Here is a 22,608-nt window from a genome sequence, read left to right as displayed (position 1 = left end):
TGAATGTGGGCACCGTGGGAAGTTAAATAACCTCTCTCTCGCCACAGCACGCCGAAGTCGTGTACAACTCCGAATGCATAACGTGAGTCAGTGTATATGTTGACTTTTTTATTCATGGCTTGAATACAGGCTTGTGTCAGAGCGATAAGTTCTGCGGCTTGAGCTGACAAAGTGTTTATGCGATTAGTTTCAATGACTTCAGTATCTGTTGTGACTGCGTAAGCGGCTACTAACTCTCCTGTACTTGTTCTCATGCATGAACCATCTACATACAAGGTCAGGTCTGGATCTGGCAATGGGACATCGGTTAAGTCTTGTCTGGGTTTTGTTGTTATTGTAATAACTTCAATACAGTCATGGGCTAGTGGGTCTGTTCCGATTACAGGTAGAAGTGTGGCAGGATTCAATGTGTTACAGCGTCTGATTTCTATATGTGGCTGAAACAATGTAAGTTCATATCCTGTAAGTCGCGCTATAGTCAAGTGTTGTGTTTGCGTTCTATTTACAAGAACCTCTACTGCGTGTGGTACTTGAACTGTCAATGGATGTCCTAACACTATGGCATCGCTTTGTCTGATTGCTAAAGCTGTCGCTGCTACTGATTTCAGGCACGCAGGCAAAGCCTGAGCTACGGGATCTAATGTACTAGAGAAATAGGCACATGGTTTGTGTGCTCCTGCTTGATCCTGTGTGAGTACTGACAAAGCAGTACCTTCGCGTTCTGTAACAAAGAGTGTAAACTGTTTTCTGTAACATGGCGTTGCTAAAACGGGTGCTTGACATAAAGCTTTCTTTAGGCTTTCAAAAGCTTGTGTGTGTTCTTGAGTCCAAGGGAGAACAGTCGGTGTGGCTGCCTCCTGTGTTGTCAATTGAATGAGTGGTTTTGCTAGAAATGCATACTGAGGGATCCACTGCCTACAATATGAAGTGAGGCCTATGAAAGCCCGTACTTCCTTTTGTGTCTTGGGTATTGGCATGTTAGCTATTAACTGAATGCGGTCGGGTGTAAGCTGCCTTCCCTCCTTGGACAGCGAGTGACCAAGATAAATAACTCGCTGGACACAGAATTGCAGCTTAGAAGGGGACACCTTGTGCCCCTTTTCGGCTAGAAATTGTAAAACTGTCAGTGATGCTTTCTCACATTCGGGTTCGCTTCTAGCGGTGATCAGCAGATCATCGACATATTGAAGCAGGGCAGTGTTAACTGGCATGTGTATACTGTCAAGTTCTCGTTTCAGTGCTTGGCTATAGATGCTGGGGCTTTCTGTAAATCCTTGAGGTGCGCGGGAGAATTTAAAGCTACGCCCATTTAAACTAAATCCGAACAAATATTGGCTTTCCGGATCTATTGGGACACTGAAAAAGGCATTCTTGAGATCAATTACAGTAAAGAATGTTGCTTCGGAATCAATAGCTGTCAATAATGACGAGATATCGGGGACCACAGGAAATTGTGGCACAATGCATTTGTTTAATTCGCGTAAATCAATAACCAATCGATACACTGGCGGGGCTGTAGGATCTGTTCGTTTAAGAATCGGAATTATCGGTGAATTACATACATTGGAGTCTGTTTCTACAACTACTCCTTGGGCAATTAGCTCGTCAATGATTTTCAGCAAAGCCACTACAGCATCTGGTGGTAACTTGTATTGTCGCATTCGTGGTAGCACCACTCCTGCCTTTAATGTGACTCGGTATGGTGTAATGTTCATGCAACCAACATCAGTAGGGCCTTGTGCCCATAGATGTGTAGGTAAAGTCTGCAGTCGGGGATCCATGTCTCTAGATACATAGTGACCTTTAAAATCACGTAAAAACAACCTTACTCCTTCCGGAGAACAACATATTATGGCTCCTAGAGCTTTCAACGTTTTTATTCCTAACAGATTTTCTGGGCATGATTTAGTAAGCAATAAATCTGTAGTTCGGGTCAGAGGTCCTATCGTAAGTGGAAGAGGCTGTGACACTTCATTAACAATAGGTTTTCCTGAAAAACCAAGGGAAATATTCTGTGAGCCTGAGAGGGGTGCCCCTGGAACTTCACTACGTTTTATGGTCGTTCGACTTGCCCCTGTATCGAGTAGAAATTTTCTATCTTGGCCTAATAATTCACTATGTACATAAGGTCCTTCTTGGTCTACTGGGATTTCAATAAGGGGTAAGTCAACTTCCCTCTCTAGGCTTGTTCATGCGTAACGCTGATACTCGGGATATTCATACTGTGCGGTCTGATACATTTGTCGTGTTGTTGTCTGTGTGGCAGCAGCAGGCAACGGTGGTGCAGCTGGCACAAACTGTATTGGCTGTTGTGCGGCTGGCATGGCCTGGGCATGCTGCGTAGCTCCTTGTTCATTCTGATCTTGTCTTAGTGGCCGTGATCTTTCTTGTGTTTTACCTATGGCGATATTATGTTTTAGCACTGGACAATCGTGTACGTAATGACCTGGCTTTTTTACAATAATTGCATGTCCCTTTTACAGGTCCTGCTGAATCGGAATGTGTCATACCCTTTTTATGTCCTTCAGCTGGAACTGTCTGGGAAACTAGCATTTTCATTTTCGTGTCTTTCATGCGTCTGTGTTCATGTTCTTGTTCCTCTTTAATTCTATTGTGGTGGTACTGTAACATTTGTAACATTTGTGTTGGAGTGTTACCTTGCCAGGTACTCTCGAATTTTAATACTCTATTCTTTACTGGGGGCAGGGCATTTTCCACTAATTTTGTTACAAACAGATGCGGGTATGATTCGCTACTTGCTTTTATGCCACTATTTATACCAAAACATTTCTCGAATCGGGCATAGTAATCGCTAGTGTCTTCATCTTGTTTCTGTTTACAGGCTGAAATTGTACCCCAATCTTCCTTTTTCGTAGTTAATAAACGTGGCAGTACCTGTACTAGTAGACCTGGTAGTGCTTTAGTTTTGTCCCCAAGCCCCGAACCTGGACCTCGGGCCCTTTCTTCTGCTTCTAATGCTGACCATTCTATCTTTTGATCACCTACCTCCCACTCTTTTTCCTTGAGTTTCTCATAAATGCCAGCAGGCATCAACACCTTTAATATTGTCATAATGTCGGGGTAGGTATACTCTCCCATGAGTAACATGTCTTTAATTTTCTCGGTGAAAACCCGCTGGGTCTTTGTCATGACTGGGTACTACTTTCTTCATTTCCAACAATTCTATTTTCGATATAGGCGTATATACAAATACACGTTTAAACTCATTGTCCTCGCCTTTTATTGGGTGTACTTCTCGTAAGGGATTCTGTCTATCCAGGTGATACGTCGTTCTTTCCTTGACAGGCAATGAGACATGCTCTGAGCATACAAAAAGAATATACTGCTTTCTAGATACTAGAATTTCTTTAATTAATTTGGTACCTGGACCTCTCCATTTCTTCATAAGCAATTCAGTCAATATGTCAGGTAAGGGACCAGGGTCCGAATGCTGACTCTGATATAGTATAATGAGTTGTTGAATCATATAAATCCCAGCTAACCTCTGCTCATCTGGGGTGAGATTCAAAAATGTGCGTACTACTGTCTCATCACTATATTTTCCGGGACTGTCCACCCAGTGGACAGCTGCCCTTGCTAAATCTTGTTCATCCATAGAATCGAGAAAATGATAACCCCTTCGTTCTCGGAGTAGTTTGTCGGCGGTTTGGAACGAATGCTCGTTAGACCTTATATTAATTATAGGTATTTGAAAATTCCTGTTATTATCTGGACATATCGGATGTATTGAGTCAGTATGATATCTAGTCTGATTCCTATTACAAGATCTTCCTCTACCTACATAGGCTATGGTGTCCGACTGTCCTGTGGGCAGTCCTGACCCTTCTTCCTCGTTTTGTTCGAACTCGTCTATCTCTAATCTCTCCTCGTGTAGGCGTTCTATTTCTTTACGGATCTTTCGGCACATGGCTATTATACAATTTTGCTTATCGTGTCTCCCTTCTGATATATTCTGGCCCCATTTTGTAAGAATTTTCATTGCTTCCGGATCTACCCCCGGTCGGTCTTGATTTCTGATCACACAGTTTATGAGGAAACGTAACAGTTCCCCCTGTATCTCTACTTTCTGGTATTCCATAGCTCTGTTAATACATTCTGGATCTCGCCCTGTTTGAACAAAATGGTATATTTTATCTAGATGCGTAGTCATTCCTGGTAGCTTCGCTAAATACCCTGCGGCTCGTCTGATACGTAATGATGCCAGGATCATTTCGTCCTCTTTGCCGAGCACCGGGTCATATCTACAATCTATAAGAAGTTCCTTAAGCGTACGATCACTTACGAATTTGGGTGTACGTGAATGCGCTGACTCTTGAAAAATAAGTTTATTTATTCTAGGTGGCGTAGAAAAAATATTGGTAGCACCTCCCGTGGCCCCGTCTGGGGCGTCGGGTGTGAAAGGATTCGTCGAACGTGACACAGCAACTATAGGTGTGGACTCAGCTATAGAAGTACTTGTAGGAACAGATGCAGAAACAGATGTGCTTGCCGGAACTTGTGACTCGATTTGTTGCTGCAGGGATACGGGTGCTGGATCTTGGTGTTGGACCTCCCTGGTATGCGGTCTACGTGGGGCGGAATTAGCATACTCGGGTGCTGCGTCATCTAAATATGAGGAAAGAAAAACATCTTCTGCGGTTCTAGGATGCCCCTTAGGATGTACCTTGATTGGGAATAATGGGGTTGGCAAGTCTTTTAGTATTTCTGGAGTAGCCTTAGGTAATCCTTCGGCCAGAAGGGGATACATACCATTCATAAGGGCATTTCTTTGTCTGTCTACTTGTTCTGATTTTACTCGGATACCTTCCTCAATTAATAGATTCTCTCGAACTTTATTGGAATTCTCTTTACTCTTCTCTTCCTGTCTACGTGCTTTTTCTGTTCGTCTATGTGATTCTTTACGCCATAATTCAACGGCGTCTTTCTGTGACTGTCTGACTTTTCTTTTCCATAACTCTTCCTCGACTTTCATGATGCACTCTGCATCCCAGGTTCCCGCTGTGGGCCACCTCTGACTTTCTGGTAATCCCTTGGTATAGTCTACCCATAAATCAAGAAATAATATAGCGTCTAAGCCATGTTTGTGATACATAAAGTGCCCTGGAGTGTCCCTAGGAGGAATAGGGACGGCTTCTTCGAGAACCCCTTTTCTGGTAGTGATCTGTCTTAATTTCGAAAAGAGCGGCATATTGAGAACTGACCTTATACTTGATTTTGACCTGATACTTGAATTTGAACAGACTTAATACAATAAACACGATAATGAACAGTCATTCATACCACGATATACAGAACATACTTAAACACTTTAAACATTTAACATTAAACCTTTAACTGAAACAACAATGATGATCGTCTGCATAACTAATCACCAAGCTTAATTCTCGATAATAACTAGACAATAACTAGACACTTCGGAATACTTCGGAATACTTGATATACTGCTAAACAGTACAGATACACTGCTAAAACAGTGCAGACCGGATTTGTGTACCCAAACCCGTCTTGACCGGCACAACCTATGTGCACGTCAGAAATGCCTCCCCAGCAATGGTACTCACCGGGTAGCTTCGGAAACGGAAGGCCTCAGTAACTTGAACTTGAACCGGACTGGACTCGGCTCAACTCGACTCGTCGGACACTGGGCTTGACTTCGGACTGGTGGGTCTCTGTATACCTCGGATCTTGCTCTCTCAGCTAGGCTCTGGTCGGGATACTTCGCACTTCTCACCGCCTCGTCTGGGTGTTGATCGCAGTCTCAGTCGCCCCCGCTTGACCGGAGGGAGATACAGGAAATCCTGCTGGTACGCGTTATTGTCCGTCCAGCTGTGGCAGGAGACCGGGCCTGCAACGCACCGCCGGCGCGTGAGATGAGAAAGTGTCCCTATTCGGGCGCCATCATGTGGTAAATAAAAATTCCTTTACCGGGACTGAATTTGATACAGGAACATAGTAAAATAGCTCAGTAAAATGAGAGGCAGAATCCGTGGTATTAGAGGTTCGGAATGGGCTTTATTCCAGTAATCGATTATAATCGGATGCTTCAAGTTCCATCACCACGGGGGTTCAGGAAGTGAAGTACATACTTTATTGACAAGAAGTAACTTTTATAGTCCATACATTATAATGAAGTGAATACAGTAGGCGTAACAATTGATAAGGAAATTGACGTTTGGGCTGCGTAACCGAAAATGGGTGTAATAATGAGTAAAAAGGAACATGATTGGTTATGACGTAATACATAGGTGGATCTATAAGATAATACTTGGCATTGATGCGCGCGCAGCAGCATGACGTGTAATTGACGTGTAACTAGGGGGTGACGGGGACTTGACATTTAGCTCTACATGTGGAGACAAGAAGTCTGGGGGGTCAAGTCAACCTAATCCCAAATCATATCTAACATCCTATGTTTAAAGAACTATGTTATCCATAAAAGAAGGACTCTCGGACAGAATCTATTCTATACTGACTGTGCGTGCGTGTACAAGCGTCTAAGTGTCTACACTGAATGCGAGGGGGTAGGAATATTCCATGGTAACAGGGCTATGAATTACTTGCATGAGGACAGAGAAGATGGGCCTTTTTGCTTGGTAACTTTGGAATGTTTACTTAAACTACTAGGCAGGAATGCATCGGCTGAGGGGGAAGCAGATAATTCGAAGGTGAAATACAGTTCTTGGCAGAGAATAGGCTGATGTCAGGCTTCGTGAGCCGCGCAGAGAATGAGACAAAGTTCATGGTCACAGATGCAGGCTCGGACTGGAGCTTTCAGAGGCAGAAGGCAAGAGGAGTTTTGATGACAGAATCAGGGCCTACTTGCCTGGACTGTAAAGTGGCATAAGTGAACCATATAAAGCCGGTGGCCTTTCATATTTAAGAATGGAATATCCGGCCTATTCATGGCGGATCTGGCAGAGGACATGTTGACGGTGGGCATACATGTATTTGCGTCTTCATAACTGGAACTGGAGGGAACATACATGTACTTGTGACATGCACATAGAACCGTTGGGGTCCAAGATAGGGGACATAACTGACCAGAAAAATCCACATTTCCACAATATACAGCTGGGCACTGTGCCAAAAAAGGGTCTGTTTTCACTGTAAAAATGCAATGTGTCCATATTGCTTTTTGGGCTGTTTCCTGTCGTGGGCACTAGGCCTAACCACAAAAGTGAGGTATCATTTTTGTCAGAAGACTTTGGGGAATGCTGGCTTGGTGGATATTTGTGGATTCACGCAGATTCCAGAACTTTCCATCATAGAAATGTTATGAAAATGTGTTTCTTTTTTTACAAAGTTTGCAAGGGATTCTGGGTAACAGAACCTGGTGAGAGCTACACAAGTCACCCCAGCCTGGATATCCCAGAGTGTCTATTTTTCAAAAATATATAGGTTTGCTAGGTTTCCTAGATGCCGGCAGTACTAGGGTTCAAAATTTACAGCTAGGCACTTTGCAAAAAAAGGGTCAGTTTTCACTGTAAAAATGTGGTGGGTCCACGTTGCGTTTTGGGCAGTTTCCTGTCATGGGCACTAGGTCTACCCACACAAGTGAGGTACCATGTTTATCAGAAGACTTTGGGGAATGCGGAGTGGGTTGAAATTTGTTGATCCACACAGATAAAGAACTCTCCATTACAGAAATGTGAGGAAAACTTGCTTTTTTTTTTTTTTTTACAAAGTTTGAGGTTTACAAGGGATTCTGGGTAACAGAACCTGGTGAGAGCCAGACAAGTCACCCCATCCTGGATTCCCCTGGGTATTTAGTTTTTAAAATTGTATAGGTTTGCTATGTTTCCCTCGGTGCCAGCAGAGCTAAGGTTCAAAATCTAGAGCACGCACTTTTCAAAAAAAGGGACAGTTTTCACAGTACAAATGTGTTGTATTCATGTTGCGTTTTGGGACACTTTGTTGCAGGCACTAGGCCTACCATCACAAGTGAGGTACTATTTTTCTTGGAAGACTATAGGAATTGCGGGGTAGCTGTAATGTTGGGGATCCATGCAGATTCCAGAACTTTCCATCACAGAAATGGGAGGAAAATGTGTTTTTTTTTAAAGTTTGAGGTTTGCAAGGGATGCTAGGTAACAGAACCTGCTGAGAGCCACTCAAGTCACCCCATCCTGGATTCCCCTGGGTGTCTAGTTTCAATAATGTATAGGTTTGCTAGGTTTATCTAGGTGCTGGCAGAGCTAGGGTTCAAAATCCACTGTTAGGCACTTTGCAAAAAAAGGGTCTGTGTTCACTGTAAAAATGTGGAGTGTCCACATCGAGTTTTGGGCCATTTCCTGCTGCGGACACTAGGTCGACCCACACAAGTGAGGTACCATTTTTATTGGAAGACTTAGGGGAACACAGAATTGAAGAGCAATTGTTAAAACCTATTGACTTCTGATGCATTTCTGCCTTCCAAATGTAAGACAATGTGTAAAAAAGAAGTCTTTGAAAAATGTCCTATAATTCACATGCTAGTATGGGTCCCCACAATTTGAGATGTACAAACAGTTACTGTTTCGAAACACTATAATTTGTTCCAATTTTGGAAATACATAGGTGTCTTTCATACCGATTTTCACTGTTTTTATTTTCTCAAATGAATTGCTATATACCTGGTACACAGTAAAAAAAAACATTGCAAGACACTGCTCAGTTATTAGCTCTGGGTTCACTTTACTGACACTTCTAAACAATGCAAAGGCCATCATGTTGCCCAAAGTATTGAACGAGCACTTTACTGAATTTCATATTTGGGTGAAGATGGCTCTATGTACAAGCCACCTCACTGGCCATGCATTATTGAACCCTACCACCTGACTAATGTTAAGGCCTTATGTTACCCGTATGTTGCACACTTATTTAATGGCTCATATACTCATGGGTTAGTCTGTGGCACGGTGAGGCTAGTGAGTGGGAGAGATGATCTCGCTATGTAAATACGATTAGAATTCTATATCAGTAATGTGCAATCTGGTCCCCCATACAGAGCCATGGTTACTTTTTAGGAGTTAATTGTAATGTATAGTGCTTTTATGTGTGCTTTTATGGCCATACAGGCCGAAATAAAGTTTGATGATGATGATGGTTCAAGCACATAATGACTGTTCATCCAGTCACTTCATACTCAAGGTTATTCCCTCAGTACCTGTTGGTCTCTGGCTTCTAAGATCACAGAGGATGTCCTTGTAATTTGAATAGAGGCCACATTTGCCTGGCGTTGCATATGCTTCACAGGCCTCTTTCTTTCTTCTTCATTATTGTGTTTTAACAGTTGGGACCATCCTTCCTCATTTCAAGCATGGGGGGAATCTTTGCAGTTTGAGATTAATCTGGTGCCCCTAATTCTTATTTGCCTCGTGCCTGCTGTACAGTGCTGCCTCGAGCTAGAGCTGGCCCTGTCAGTGACACGCTGTGCCCCCTTCTCCATCACTCACCTTTGCTTTCTTGATTTCAGGACCTTTGAATTTGAGGTCCCCAAAGGCATCGGTTGGCATCTCTTCAATGTGCTTCTTCGGGATCCATTCTGGTTCAGTGTGTCTGGTGTTCTCATGCTTGTGCTGCCTCTTGGCATTTCCACAGCAGCACACCTCCTCCCTGAGGGAAACAGAGCAGGAAGTGTGTGGGGGTGTACAGGACCGTGAAAGGTGGACTTGAGCAGTCAGGGAAAGACCACAGGTCCATGGACACAAAAGACAGCATTTCATAAAGAGGGAGTTGTTTTCAGACAACTAGACATGGCATCAATGCCAGTGTATACTACAGGAGCAAATATACAAAAGGGAATAAAAAACAGCTTTTGGTTCTCCTGGGAAACCTATTTTAACAAAATGGTACATAGACCACCAAGTGTCAACAGGCTACATTAGATGAGCAGAGGACAGGTCCTTACATCAACAGTGCAGAGCCCAGCAAGAGGAGGCAGGATCTAACCCTTGGTGGCCTCAGAGGAGGGGGCTTCCTCTCCCAGTGGGGGCTGGGCAGCAGGTGAGCGGACCCTCCCTCCGGAGTGTCCCGTGAGCAATTCATTTTCTAATATCATTGTCAGTTACTTTGTGTATTTTAACGGCGGGATTACCATGAATGTATCTATGATTTAGAAGATTATACAATCTATTTAGTGACTTGTGTCCTAACGTAAATGTATTGTGAAAGGTAGTACGAGCTGTAAAACAATAAGACATGGGACAAGGTTATGCAATAATTCTATTTAATATTCGGGAAGCATTTCTGCCACAGCTTCAGACTACCTGCCAGTAGCCAGCAGATGTGCCTCAAATCCCTCCACTTTCACAGCTATCCTGCATCTATGGGCCAAAAGCCTGTGGAGATTCAGCTGTCAGGGCTACACAACTCAGTATTGTATTGTGTACCTGACTATGTGTCCGCACCAAAGTGGTGAGGGTGATGTGTGTCCTTTCTTCACTGAGCAGCCTTAAAGTAGTAAAAGAATTTATCAATCCACAGTACCCCCGAGGGTTAGTAGTATTAAACCTTAAGTCACATTACCAGAGTGACCAATGGGAAGTCAAGAACAGCTTCCTCCACCATTTCAAACCTCCGTGTTTGCTGCTCTGTAGGCTTGGTTTGGTGACTTTATCTCGTCTATCACATCTCGTGCCCATGTGCCACAGTTCTTTATTTAACTTGTGTATGTACATGACTTCAATACTTTGAGTACTCTGAATAATTATGCTTACTGCATTGCTGGTGATACTGGAAGGAAAAGTGCGTTTGTTTTTCTGTATTTCTGCTACAACATTTCTTTTCCCTTCTGTGCCACTCCTGATCAGGGTGAAGCAAGTCTGGTGTTGCTTGTGTTCCGGATCAGGGAGGACCTGGCCTGGCCGTTTGGGCTGGACTGGTCATATTGGAGCAGGGTCAAGACTGATTTGCATAGGACTGGTCCAAACGGAGGTGGCGAGGTGAGCTAAAGAACGATGGAGTGGAATGCGGCCTGAGTGATGACCAGTTCTGAAGAAGATCAAGAACAGGCAGGCTCAGGTTCTCCTGGTGGCCACCACATTGGGCTAGGAGAGTGAAATGTCTAGCAGTCCTGAACATGAGCATCTGTTCGAGAAGCCAGAGCTGCACCGCCTGAAGTGACCACCCAACAGAAGAAGGCTGCCCACCCCTACCGCCAATTGGTGAACATTAGAATAATTTACACATATCTGAGAGGCAACCAATCAGGTCTTCGAAGAAACTTATGCAATATACACCATTATATAACGAGACAAGTCAATCCCCTGCTTCTATGCATTCTTTTTACTCGTGCTTTTCGTCCCAGATAAAAACACAGCCTGTGCGTTTCGCCCACACAAGGCCTCATCAGGGCACGATAGAAGAAGGTGTAGCCTCCAATCAGGATCCGCCTTCACAGCGCAAGCCCACAATTCCACACCTGTGTGTCCACAACGCCGGATCGTTCATAGAGTCACATCTGTTTTTCAGTCGCAGCCTTGGAGCGTCAAAGAAATGCACGTTCAGCCACATTATGGGGGCTCCTGGGGGTGGCACTCGCAGAGTGTGCACCCCCGGGTAGCTTTGAGCACATAGTATGGTCCGTGGACTGCTAGGCAATGTGATTGGTGGGTTTCTTGTGGCGCGAGCCTCTGTTATGAACGTTCTATGTGGCGCACTTCGCTTGAGCCTGGTGAGGAAGTGTAGCGAATTTTGGCCCACCCACCCTGGATTTTTTATATTAAAAAAACAACAAAAAAAAAGTTTTCCTCATGCGAGTTGTTGCTCAATAACCTTTCTTTGGGAGTTGTTGCTTGTACAGGTGGCAGAGTTGGAGGAGATCAAGACAGGCAGGAAGGGTTGGGGGAATTAGAAATAGCTTTGGACAGAGGGAAGCAAGGGAGATAAGTTGGAGGCAAGAGTTAGGCAGGAGAGAGTTAGGGGTTTGGGGAGGAGGATTAGGCCGAACAAGGTGGGGTAATAGTTGTACGGGGATATTGCTTAGGGGCGGGGTGTGTTAGTTTGGAATATGTTTATATTATGATCTGTATGCAAATATATATTGTATTGCCTACCTGTCCTATGAAGCGGCCTTTTACCCCAAATTTAGGTCTTGGACATGCTTATTGCCCGATGTAACTGCAGTGTTGTGAGTTACAGGGACACTCGCCTGGGACGGGTGCTCCGGGTTTGCACAATTAAGAGTCCAGGCTCAACCAATCAGCACAGAGTTCGGTGAGTAACCAGTGGTCACGTGCGCAGAGTGCATTATTAGAGACTCCGACACTACAACTGACAATAGTGACTCTACGATGTATATGGAGTAGGGGCAGCTTAGACATTTGACGCAAGCACAGTTCGGCAGGAAACAGTTTGGAGACCCCTGGAATAGCCGGATGTAGTCAGGCGTTAGTTACACCTCGTCTCTGGCCTCTCTACTACAGGTCATTATCACTTTCTAAGCTAGTGCCTGAATGATGAAACACCAGAGGTTTGGTACAGTCCAGCCGGCCATGGCCTTACCTGTCATCAGAAGGGTCAGATCTGCTGAAGAAGTGCCCGCATTCCTTCTTTTTAATGTTCTCTGTGAACCACATCTCAGTCTGCAGAAGAGAAAAGGAAGAGATCAGTCCAGTCTTGAACAAAAGGATGCTTTGCCCATCTGCTGGCTGCTGGTGTGTAAACGGAGAGCTGCCCTCTCGTAAACACCTCCTGAGGCCAGATGGGAGAGTTCAGCTCACACCAGGCACTGAACCCAACAGACCCACAGGGGCATGGTAGGTTCAGCTCCTGGCACTGTGTTATCAAAAACTAAGTGCATTTCCTGAAAGAGTTAAACTTTTAAAATGTGCCTGGCAATGACGTCTTATAAATCTACATATCATTATGTTCAGCTAATAAAGATAAAGCAATTACATTTATTTAAATGCATCTGATTAAGTTTTCACTGCAGGTATCATTGCTCCAATGGACACCAGCCTCACAATTTGCCCAATTTACATTTTGTATGATTGTGTGGTGGCTTATCTGTTCCGATGTGGTGGGTAGTAGGCCTCCACATAATTCCATTTTTGAATAATCCCTTAAGTAGCACAGCATACTATCCACGAAAAAGCTAGCACACTTTGGGGCATATTTCTGATAGAAGGGGCAGAGCGCGGTGTTAGCATTGTAGATTTAACTGTGTTCTGCCACTTCTGAAACACTGGGCTGCACTGTATTTAAAAGAATGCGGTGCAGCCTTGCATTTCCCTCTGTGCTTACGCTAATTTAGCTGCCCAGCGACAACGCAGGCACCCCTGCACTAATGCAAGGGTGCCTGCCTTGAGGGGATTGATTGTTCATGTGCAGGAAAGGGCCCCTTCCTGCGCATAAACAATCTGAAATGGCATTTTGTACCTTCTATGTGTGCTGCTTTGTGCAGCACACATAGAAGTTGCAGCTCGTAATTTTTTTAATGCTTGTTTATGTACAAGAAGGGACATCTTCCTGCACATAAACAATCAATGGCTTTTTGCTGTTTATGTGTGCTGCACAACTCAGCACACATGAAAACCGCAAAAACGAGGAGAAATAAACCATTTCTCTTTGTTTCGCCTGTTTAAGACCATGTTTTCCCTGGTCTTAATTTTGGTGCCGTCCCATATCTACGCCACCCTTGTAAATATGGGGTAGAGTTAAAATCAATAGGTGGTGCGGTGGAATACGCAACGCGACACTCTGTCCTCCCACTTCGCGCTAAGTATAGCGTGTAAGGGTCCCTTATTTACATGGTGGTGGTCAGCCACATTAAGTGGTTTAACTCTGCCTTGTAAATAAGGCGAAGCCCGTATCGCCACAGGAACGTCTTTAAAAGTGACGTTCCTGTGGCGATAGGGGCTTGTAACTATGCCCTTTGTGTCCCTCTGAGGGTCTTGCCATCTGTGAGTCATGCATCACTAACATACAGTCCTAATTAGAATACTTGAAAGGTGTTTAATTTCAATCTCAAAACAAGCATTAGCAAATCAACAGGTCTGTCTCTGTGTTCAGGGAAGTCTTTGGTTAAAGTGGACAACTCTGTGTGTGGTTAAGAAAATACCTTAAAGAAGCAACCTCTTGGGCTACGCCAATACAGTAGCTGGAAGTAGGGACCTTTGTTCAACAGACTGTTAGAAGTTACAATTGATCGTCAAAAAAGAGTTATAAAATGGAGTCAAGTCCAAGAACATGCCATCATGACAGCAAAGCAACACATATGGTGTTTCATCATTCAGGATTTAGCTTATAGTAAAGACACAGGATGCACCTCCTGGGCCAAAAAGATATAAATCAGATGTGAAAATGTCATCTCCAGTAAAGTAAATCCATCAAAATACACACATTGACCCTGAATTACAATACATGTGTCATGTCGCTTCTGCAATCTGACAAAAGTACAGTTGGAGCACATCGCCGAAACCCAAAGGGAACACAAATGGGATTACGTAAACATCATCGAAAGGCAATGTGTTGATGCAGTGGCAAATCATCCAAGCAAGTAAACCATGACCAACCCATGGAAGCCAATGGCTGAAGAGGGATGAGCCAAGTCCACTATCCCCTTACTACTTCTTGGATTAAGGTTTCCAAAGCACTGATGCTTGAGGTCTCACACAGACATAGCAGTTCACTGTGAGACCTAGGGAAGGTGCTCCAGTGGCCTCCTTGCACTCATGTTTTGAGTATCACTGAAAACCCCCAATGCTCTCTATAATAATTACATAAATGTTGAATTGCATGGCATATTAAAACAAGATTAGCATTTTTTCCTTCTGTATTTTAAGACATTTTTAAACTATTCGGCCAGATGCTTCTGCCAACAACTTTGACTTTTTCTAAGGCTGACTTTAGAATCGCATCAGCAGATTAAGATTGATTTTTAAATGTTTTAATACAAAGGATCACATGATTAATTACTTGTTGTAATCTGAACTTCATCACATCCACTAAGACGGCTTCGGCAGGGTTGTGCTTGATTAAGGCCAGGTGGACCAACTGCCCTACAGCTCCACCAGAGGATGCCCTACAAATGTGCCAGATGTTTCAGTGGTGGTGGTGTAGAGGGGGCAATAAAGGTAAATTGTATATTTCTCTGGGACTCTGAAAATCCTTTCACTAGAGGGGAAACATTTTGTTGGACAATACTTTAATATTGAGAGGCTTTTTTGTGTTATTAGGTACCTGCATGAGACCCCTTGATTCAATATGGCCATCTAACTTTAGTCAAAATCATATTAGAGCATGATTTAGCCACTACAGGATGCTGAGGTTTCATCACTGCCTATCAGATGAACAAGTCACTGACCTTCGGTAACGCCTTTCCTGGTAGAGAATTTATCTAGCCACAAATTCCTTACTGGCCCTCCCCACTCCCCGCACTGTACATGTCTCATCTAAGAGATCCTTCAGGACCGCGCTTTGACATACGGAAACTGAGGTCAGCGCCATGGGGTGGCGCCTATACAGGCACCGTGAACGTCACTTCTGCTGCCTACCATGCCACGCTCAGCTCAACACCACCTTCCGGTGATAGAGAACTGCTGAAAAAATAATTCTGCATCCAGACTGACACCTGAAGACTGTGCTAAGGTAAGGTAGTGAATATGCAGCTTGATAAAGTCCCTACCAGATAAGGCGTTACTGAAGGTAACTTGTTAATCTATTGTCTGGAATTTTGTTGTTATTGTTATAACAATTTAACATTTTGAAAAAATAGCAAAGAAGTTAAATGCAGAAATAGATGAATGGAACAGGTGGAGACAAAAATAGACTGTAGAGTTCTTCAGATGGTGTGAATTTGTATTTGAAAAAAAGCAGTTCGAGTGATTCTGATCTTGCATGAAGCAGTGATGGAAACAAATAAAATCAGTGAATGTCCTGCATGGTCAAGTGGCATAAGGTAGAAGTTCAATCTTTTAAAGGAAAAAATCTGTAGCTTCCAAGAGAAAATTAGTTGGCGCAGAGCTTGTCTATGGGATTTGAAACTGGGCTGCACTTATCAGACGTCTCCCGCTTCCCTTGCCGTACCTGTTTTGATAGAAGCCTGAGTTGCTTCTGCCCATGCTGCATCTGTATGTTGTTCGCTCTTGTGTGAGAAGTTTGCCTGGCATATGGTGTCCACTAGTTATAGTGGGCGCCTTGCACCAGTCCAAACAACCCTTTTGTTGATAGGTTTATCCTTTATTGAAAGCTATCCTAGTGGTAGCTATGGAGAGCAGCCTTCAGGCTAAGTCTTGAAGGAATGTAAAGCAGCTTGTTTTACCAGTCTATAATCTCTTGAATGATAAAATGAAAGGAGAACCACACAAGGCATATATATAAAATATTATTTCTAAACACTACCTACTAGTCTCTTAATGAGATCAGAGGTCAAAGCAAATACGTTACAATCAAAATATCACAGTAAATTAGCACAATATACAGGAGGCCCCGGGGGGGATCGAATCATATTCTAAGAAAGTTGTATAAGAACCACGACTTGACAAGATACAGTGCCTAGAGCACGTAGAATTACTGGGACCCCACGAAACCAACCAAGGTAGTGACACAGGAGACCCACGGGGGACTCGTGCAGTGTGGGAACACAGGCGCAAGCCCTGTACAATGCTATACGAAAGTCGCGGTTGGAAAATTTGAGTTTAAGGACACTTCGAAGAGGACTTTAAGCAAACCCCTTTAGACTTAAGGGGTTCTAGGGCCAACACCCACGGGAGCACCAGAGTACTCGAGTTTCCTTACCCAGGGAAGCCTGGTGCATGGGTGTTGGGAATCGTTGTCGCTTTCAATGGCAATCTGCTTCAAAGTGCTGCTGCCGTGGAGAAGAAAAGTGTCCGGTGTGATCCAAGCCTTGATTGAAGATGTGTAGAACCTGAAAGTAGAGGGGACAGAGTCTGGGTCACTAGCCAGTGACCAGGGGCACGATAGGCGAATGCCCGCCGAAGTCGGATGCTTCAGGTGATGAGAGGTGAAGCTTGACTCCGCTGCCACGAGGACCAGGAGACGTCGACGATGACCAGGATTCGAAGGCGAGCTGTCCCACAAAGGCTGTTGAAAGCTGGCGTGTCAGTTCTTGGATTGGAACCAAAAAGCCTTGGCAACTACAACCCACGCGGTGAGAGAACAAAGGTTTCGGTGTTGACCAGCAATGTCCAGGGGACTCCACAAGCGATGGAGAGTCAGGTCACCTCTGGAGCAATCAGGAAAGCCTGCTGAAAGTTCAAGTACCCTTCTGGAGGACCCACAAGACGACGGACAAGGGATCGCAAAGGGACCTCAAGAGGAAACACTTGGAACCAGTCCACTGAACACTCGGAGAGTGTAGGCCAGTGATCTTCAGTGGAATCGCTACTCGGGGCTGGACTACAAGTAACCCAAAGCATAGCCTCGGGGAATGCCGGAAAACGTGTGCAGCTGCAAGTGGTCACGGTGTCCAGGTCCCCACGAGTAACTCCTTTACTCCAAGGGAGATTCTTCAGTCATATAGTCGTGTAGATCGTCGAAGTTCCAGGATTCAGTATCAGAGTTTCGTCCAGGTAAATCCAAAGTCCTGTAGACAGGGGGTTCCTACTTTATACCCAAGGAAGGGGTGGGACAAACTCTGGGGACCCGTCTATGGGAGGGTTAGGACAGAGGGGTGGCTACAGTCATGTCCTTTGTCTAGTTTCACGCCAGAGCAAGAGCAAATGGCTCCTGCAACCGGTTTGACCAGGACTTGACACAGGGACACCAAATGTTCCCCAGGTTCAGACTTCAAAGCACTTCTGGAGTGCACTCACCCAGCCCCAATACACTACCGCCTGTCTGGGAGGTGGTCACACCTCCCTGTGACAGGAAACCTATTGTCCAGGCCTCCCCTGCCTTAGTTTCGTACAGCAACAGGAGGGCAGACTCGTGTCTATGGCTGGCAGCATCCATTTTGTGATGCCAGGGCTCTTTAAGCTGGTACCGGGTAGCCCGGTGTGTACATGTTTCTCCCTCTAGTTGGGTGGAACCATACCTCCAACACCAGTTACTGGTGTGGGGGTAAGATTCCAAGATGTTTGACACCAAACACGACATGTTTCGATGCAGCCGTTCGAAAGTTAGCATTTACCACAAGACGATAATGTACTTAAGAGTATATGGTATAGCTGCATCACAGACAACCCCAGAGAATAGATTTTGATGGCTGCAGAGGGGCTCTGCTCAAGCAGGGGCACCCTCACATAAAACCCAGCACCTTGCCTTTATGATTGTTAGGCCTGCCATAGGGGTGACTGATAGGTTTATATGTGCAGTGAGAGGGGTGGATATAGTGAACTTATATCCCAGTAAGGGGTGCTTACACCACCTTCCCCAGGCTGCAGGGCATACCTGTGGTAACATTTTGGAAGGCTTCCCAGGGGTGGTATAATACATGCTGCAGCCCCTGGTAGGCCTCCGGGGTACCTATGCCCTTGGTACATAAGGTACCATATACTAGGGACTCATAAGGGTACCCCAGCATCCAATCTGGAGTGTACCTAAAGTACATGGAATCAACTTAAAAAGAAAGCAGATAGTCTGGCTGGGATCCCACTAATCAGGACCCCAGCCTAAGTCGAAAAACAGTGAAACATCAGCAAAAAGTGAGGGTAACTAAGAAGCAGATCCTACTCTCCTACACCCCCCCAAACGTCGGGACATTAAACTAACCTTGACCAGTTGAGTCTTCATATTCTAAGTGGAAATATCTGGAGAGTCCATCTGCATTGGCATGGTTACTCCCAGTTCTATGTTCCACTGTATAGTCCATGCCCTGTAGGGAAATGGACCACCTCAAAAGTTTGGGGTTTTCACCCTTCATCTGTTTTAGCCATATGAGGGGCTTATGGTCTGTCTGAACAATTAAGTGAGTGCCAAACAAGGATGGCCTCAACTTCTTCAGAGCCCAAACCATAGCAACGGCCTCCCTCACAATAGCTGACCAACGTTTCTCTGGGGGTCAGCCTTCTGCTAATAAAAGCCACTGGCTGGTCCTGACGACCATCATTCAATTGGGATAACACAGCCCCTAACCCCAACTCAGATGCATCTGTTTGGACAATGAATTGCTTAGAGTAGTCTGGACTCTGCAGAATGGGAGCAGTGCACATGGCCTGCTTCAGGTCATCAAATGCCTTTTGACAGCTAACTGTCCACTGAACTTTTTTTGTCATTCTCTTTGAAGTTAAGTCATTCAGGGGGGTCACTATGGAGCCATACCCCTTGACAAATCTTCTGTAGTATGCAGTCAGGCCCAAGAAAGCTCTCACCTGAGTCTGGGTAGTTGGAGCAACCCAGTCCATGATGGTCTGGATTTTCCTCTGTAGTGGTTGAACCTGGCCTTAACCTACAAGGTGACCCAGGTACACAACCTGACTCTGCCCTATCTGGCACTTGGTGGCCTTGATAGTTAGGCCTGCTTTCTGCAGGGCCTCCAAAACATTTCGCAGGTGGACCAGGTGGTCCTCCCAGGTGGAGCTAAAGACAGCAATATCTAGATATGCTGCACTAAAGGCTTCCAGACCTGTAAGGACTTTGTTCACCAACCTTTGTAAAGTGAGAGGTGCATTTTTCAAACCAAAGGGCATCACCACACATTAGTAATGCCCAATAGGGATAGAAAATGCTGTCTTGGGCTTTGCATCATCAGCTAGTCTGATCTGCCAGTAGCCAGCTGTCAAGTCAAATGTTCTCAGAAACTTGGCTGAGGCCAAAGTATCCATAAGCTCATCTGTCCTTGGTATTGGATGGGCATCAGTCCTAGTGATTGCATTGAGACACCTGTAGACTACACAAAACCTCATTTCTTTTACCACCCTGGGTGTGAGGTTTAGGCACTAAGACTACTGGACTAGCCCAAGGGCTATCTGAGGGTTCAATGACTCCCAAATCAAACATCTTCTGGACTTCTGTCCTGATACAGTCCTTGACATGGTCAGGCTGCCTGTAAATCTTATTTTTAACAGGCAGACTGTCCCCAGTGTCCACCTCATGAGTGCACCAGGTAGTCTGACTTGGAGTCAGAGAGATCATGCGTCTATACTGATCGAGTACTTGTCTACTGTTAGACCTGTCAGCCCTAGGGTGGTCTTCCTTGTATTTTTGCCCTTGCCTCATTTTTTCCACCCTCTTTTTCGTTGGCCTTAGGTCTCCGAGCGCCTTTTCACTGTTAATCGGTGTTAAGGTGCAGGTGCTCTCTTCCCCCAAGATGGCTGCCACAGGCCCCTGCTACTGCGGAGTGGCCTTTTTAGTAGCACCCTAGTTGCCAGGAGCTGGCTGGGACCCTATAACATTGTTGCAACACCAGCCCGCCTTTTTGTCCTACAGTTAGAGTGGGGAAGCTCCTGGAACTTGCTGGAACCTTCTAGAAGGGTAGGGTTTACTTTTGCCGCCTTAGAGGGTGGTCACCTGACCTAGGGCTACTTAAGGAAAGGAGGGAACATTTTTTAGTCAGTTGGGGCGACGCAGACCTGGGGGAACCTACGCAGGAGTTTTAGGCGGTAGGGCCTAGTCAGGGACCTATGCCACTGAAAGTGACAGGGCTTAGGTGCTGCCTTTTAAGTTGAGTGAGGGATCCTGAACTAGCCCACTGATCTGGCCCAGCGGGAGGGGAACCCAGGGACAACCTACCAAGCCTGACTGAGACCTCCCTCCAGTCACCAACTTATCCTACCCACCCCTCCCCCTCCCCCCCCAGGAACCGAACTGCTAAGGGCGCCAGATCCAACAGGCGCCAAAAGGACAACAGAACCTTACCACAGAACTGCTGGGGAATCGACCAGGTACCTGCGCTGTGCCACTCCTGCACTCCGACGTCACCTGGGCCCACTTTCTAGCTTGTTCTGCCACTGGCGTGTGGCCTGCCGCCTCCCAGCCTGCCTGCCCCGAGCTGGGGCGTCTGAGGGAAAAAGGAGGCGCTAGGCGCCAAACCAATCGCCACCCCCCAAGCTGCAGGCCAACCCTTAATTTCCACCCCCCCTCTGCTGAGGGGACCTGAAACGCACTCACCGCTGCGGCCCGGGGCCAAGTAGATTGTCCCCTGACATCCACGGGGGCCCGCGGGGAAGACCGGGGCCCCGTCACGACCGAAGACGTCCGCTCGACGCAGGCCGTGACTGGGAGAGGGCCGCCGTAGACTAACGAAGGCCGCGTAGGCCCGAAGCCAAAGACTCCAGACACCTGACGGGGGCGGACTGCCAAACACCGCCCCCTCCACTGTGCTTTTCGTCGAGGGGGACGCGGCCCGGACACCGCCGGGGGACTCGTGCGGCTGGTGGGAGGGGCTCTGAGGAGCGTGAGCCCCCGCCCAACCGAGGACCTTCGGGAGTGACCCGCGAGGGGTCGAGGAGCAAAGGACGAGCTGCGCAAGGGCCTCGTTGAGGCCGAAGAACCAGGTAACCCCCCAGGGGAAGAGGGCGGGAGGCCCCCGAGGAGCCTGGAGTACGCTCCTCCCCCAGGGGGGAATCCCCTGACATGTCATTCGGCACACTAGCCTGCCCGACAGGGCCCAACACCGGCCAACTGCGGCCATCACTATTGAGGCTTATTGGGGGAAGATAGGAGGGGACTGTTCCCCCCCCCCCCCCCCTACCTCGGACTACCAGAACTCCAAGAGAACTCCAGGAGCCAATTCAAGGCTCCGATGCCATGCTCTGACTCCCTACTCTGATTGCGTGCGGCGGTTGTGATGTTTAGCGCTTCAGGGATCCACCCTGGCTAGTGCTCCAGTGGTGTGAGGATTAGCCCTTCAGTGAGCTAGACTGCTTAGCGCTTCAGGGATAGGATGTCTAACGCTTCAGCGATTTACAAGGTAGCGCTTCAATGACCAGCCAGGTTTCAGGTGCCTATGTGATGCCATGTTCCAGGCTCCAGTGTATTGCAGTGTTTTGAAGCGTTAGTGATCTGCTATGTGCAGCGCTATGTTAAAATGCTCTATTTGAAGCGCTATTGATCTGCTATGTGCAGCGCTATGTTTAATTACCATGTTTTGAAGCGCTATTGAATTGCTATGGGCAGCGCTCTGTGTAAACGCTGTGTCGGACGCTCCCTAGGATCACCATGTGTCGCGCTTGGATTCAATGCCAGGTTTTGATGTATTCATGAACTGCCAATCTATTCATAATGAAATGCTTTTGATCCTAAGGTTGATCTAGATAAAACTGATTGGTTTTATTAAACCTACTGTGTGGTGTCAATTATTGCGTGCGTTTCCTGTCTCAGTGGATGTGTGTGCTGTATGGTCACTTTACACGTAAGCCTTTGGGTGCCTACCTGCTCGCGCCACGCTACCCCTATAGGGCCTGGTGACCCCCGGTCCTACATCTGCAATCAGCTTGTTGTTGGCCAGTGAGGCTGCCTGCCAAGGCTACACCATCTACTGACCCATCATCAGGGTTCTGTGAGAGCAGGTCAGGTAGTGGGTCACTCTCTTCCTCCTAACCTCATCGGTAGCCATGAAAAAGCCCATGTCTGCCCTGTCAACATATGGTTTCAGTCTGTTGACATGGAGTACCCTCAGGGGGGTCCTGGGAGTTCCAAGGTCACCAAGTACGTAACCTCTCCCTTCTGTTCAACAATTGTATGGGGGCCACGCCACTTATCTTG

General features: G+C 46.1%; 1 protein-coding gene across 3 annotated transcripts in view; it reads right to left on the bottom strand.

Moving 5' to 3' along the window:
* LOC146808464 (transient receptor potential cation channel subfamily M member 2-like) overlaps window positions 1-22,608 on the bottom strand; it is a 1,747,278-nt gene that overhangs the window by 1,294,186 nt on the left and 430,484 nt on the right. For all 3 annotated transcript variants that reach the window (XM_085623572.1, XM_085623571.1, XM_085623573.1), the window contains exons 3-4: window positions 12,505-12,584; window positions 9,456-9,615 (exon numbers count right to left, since the gene is read on the bottom strand). In XM_085623572.1, the coding sequence (XP_085479698.1) occupies window positions 9,456-9,615; window positions 12,505-12,584 (240 nt within the window). The remainder of the gene's footprint in view (window positions 1-9,455; window positions 9,616-12,504; window positions 12,585-22,608) is intronic.

The sequence above is a fragment of the Triturus cristatus genome, chromosome 8, assembly GCF_964204655.1.
Source record: "Triturus cristatus chromosome 8, aTriCri1.1, whole genome shotgun sequence".
Taxonomy (NCBI): Eukaryota; Metazoa; Chordata; class Amphibia; order Caudata; family Salamandridae; genus Triturus; species Triturus cristatus.
Note: the sequence above shows the minus strand (reverse complement) of the source record. Positions and strands in the feature narration are given on the sequence as shown.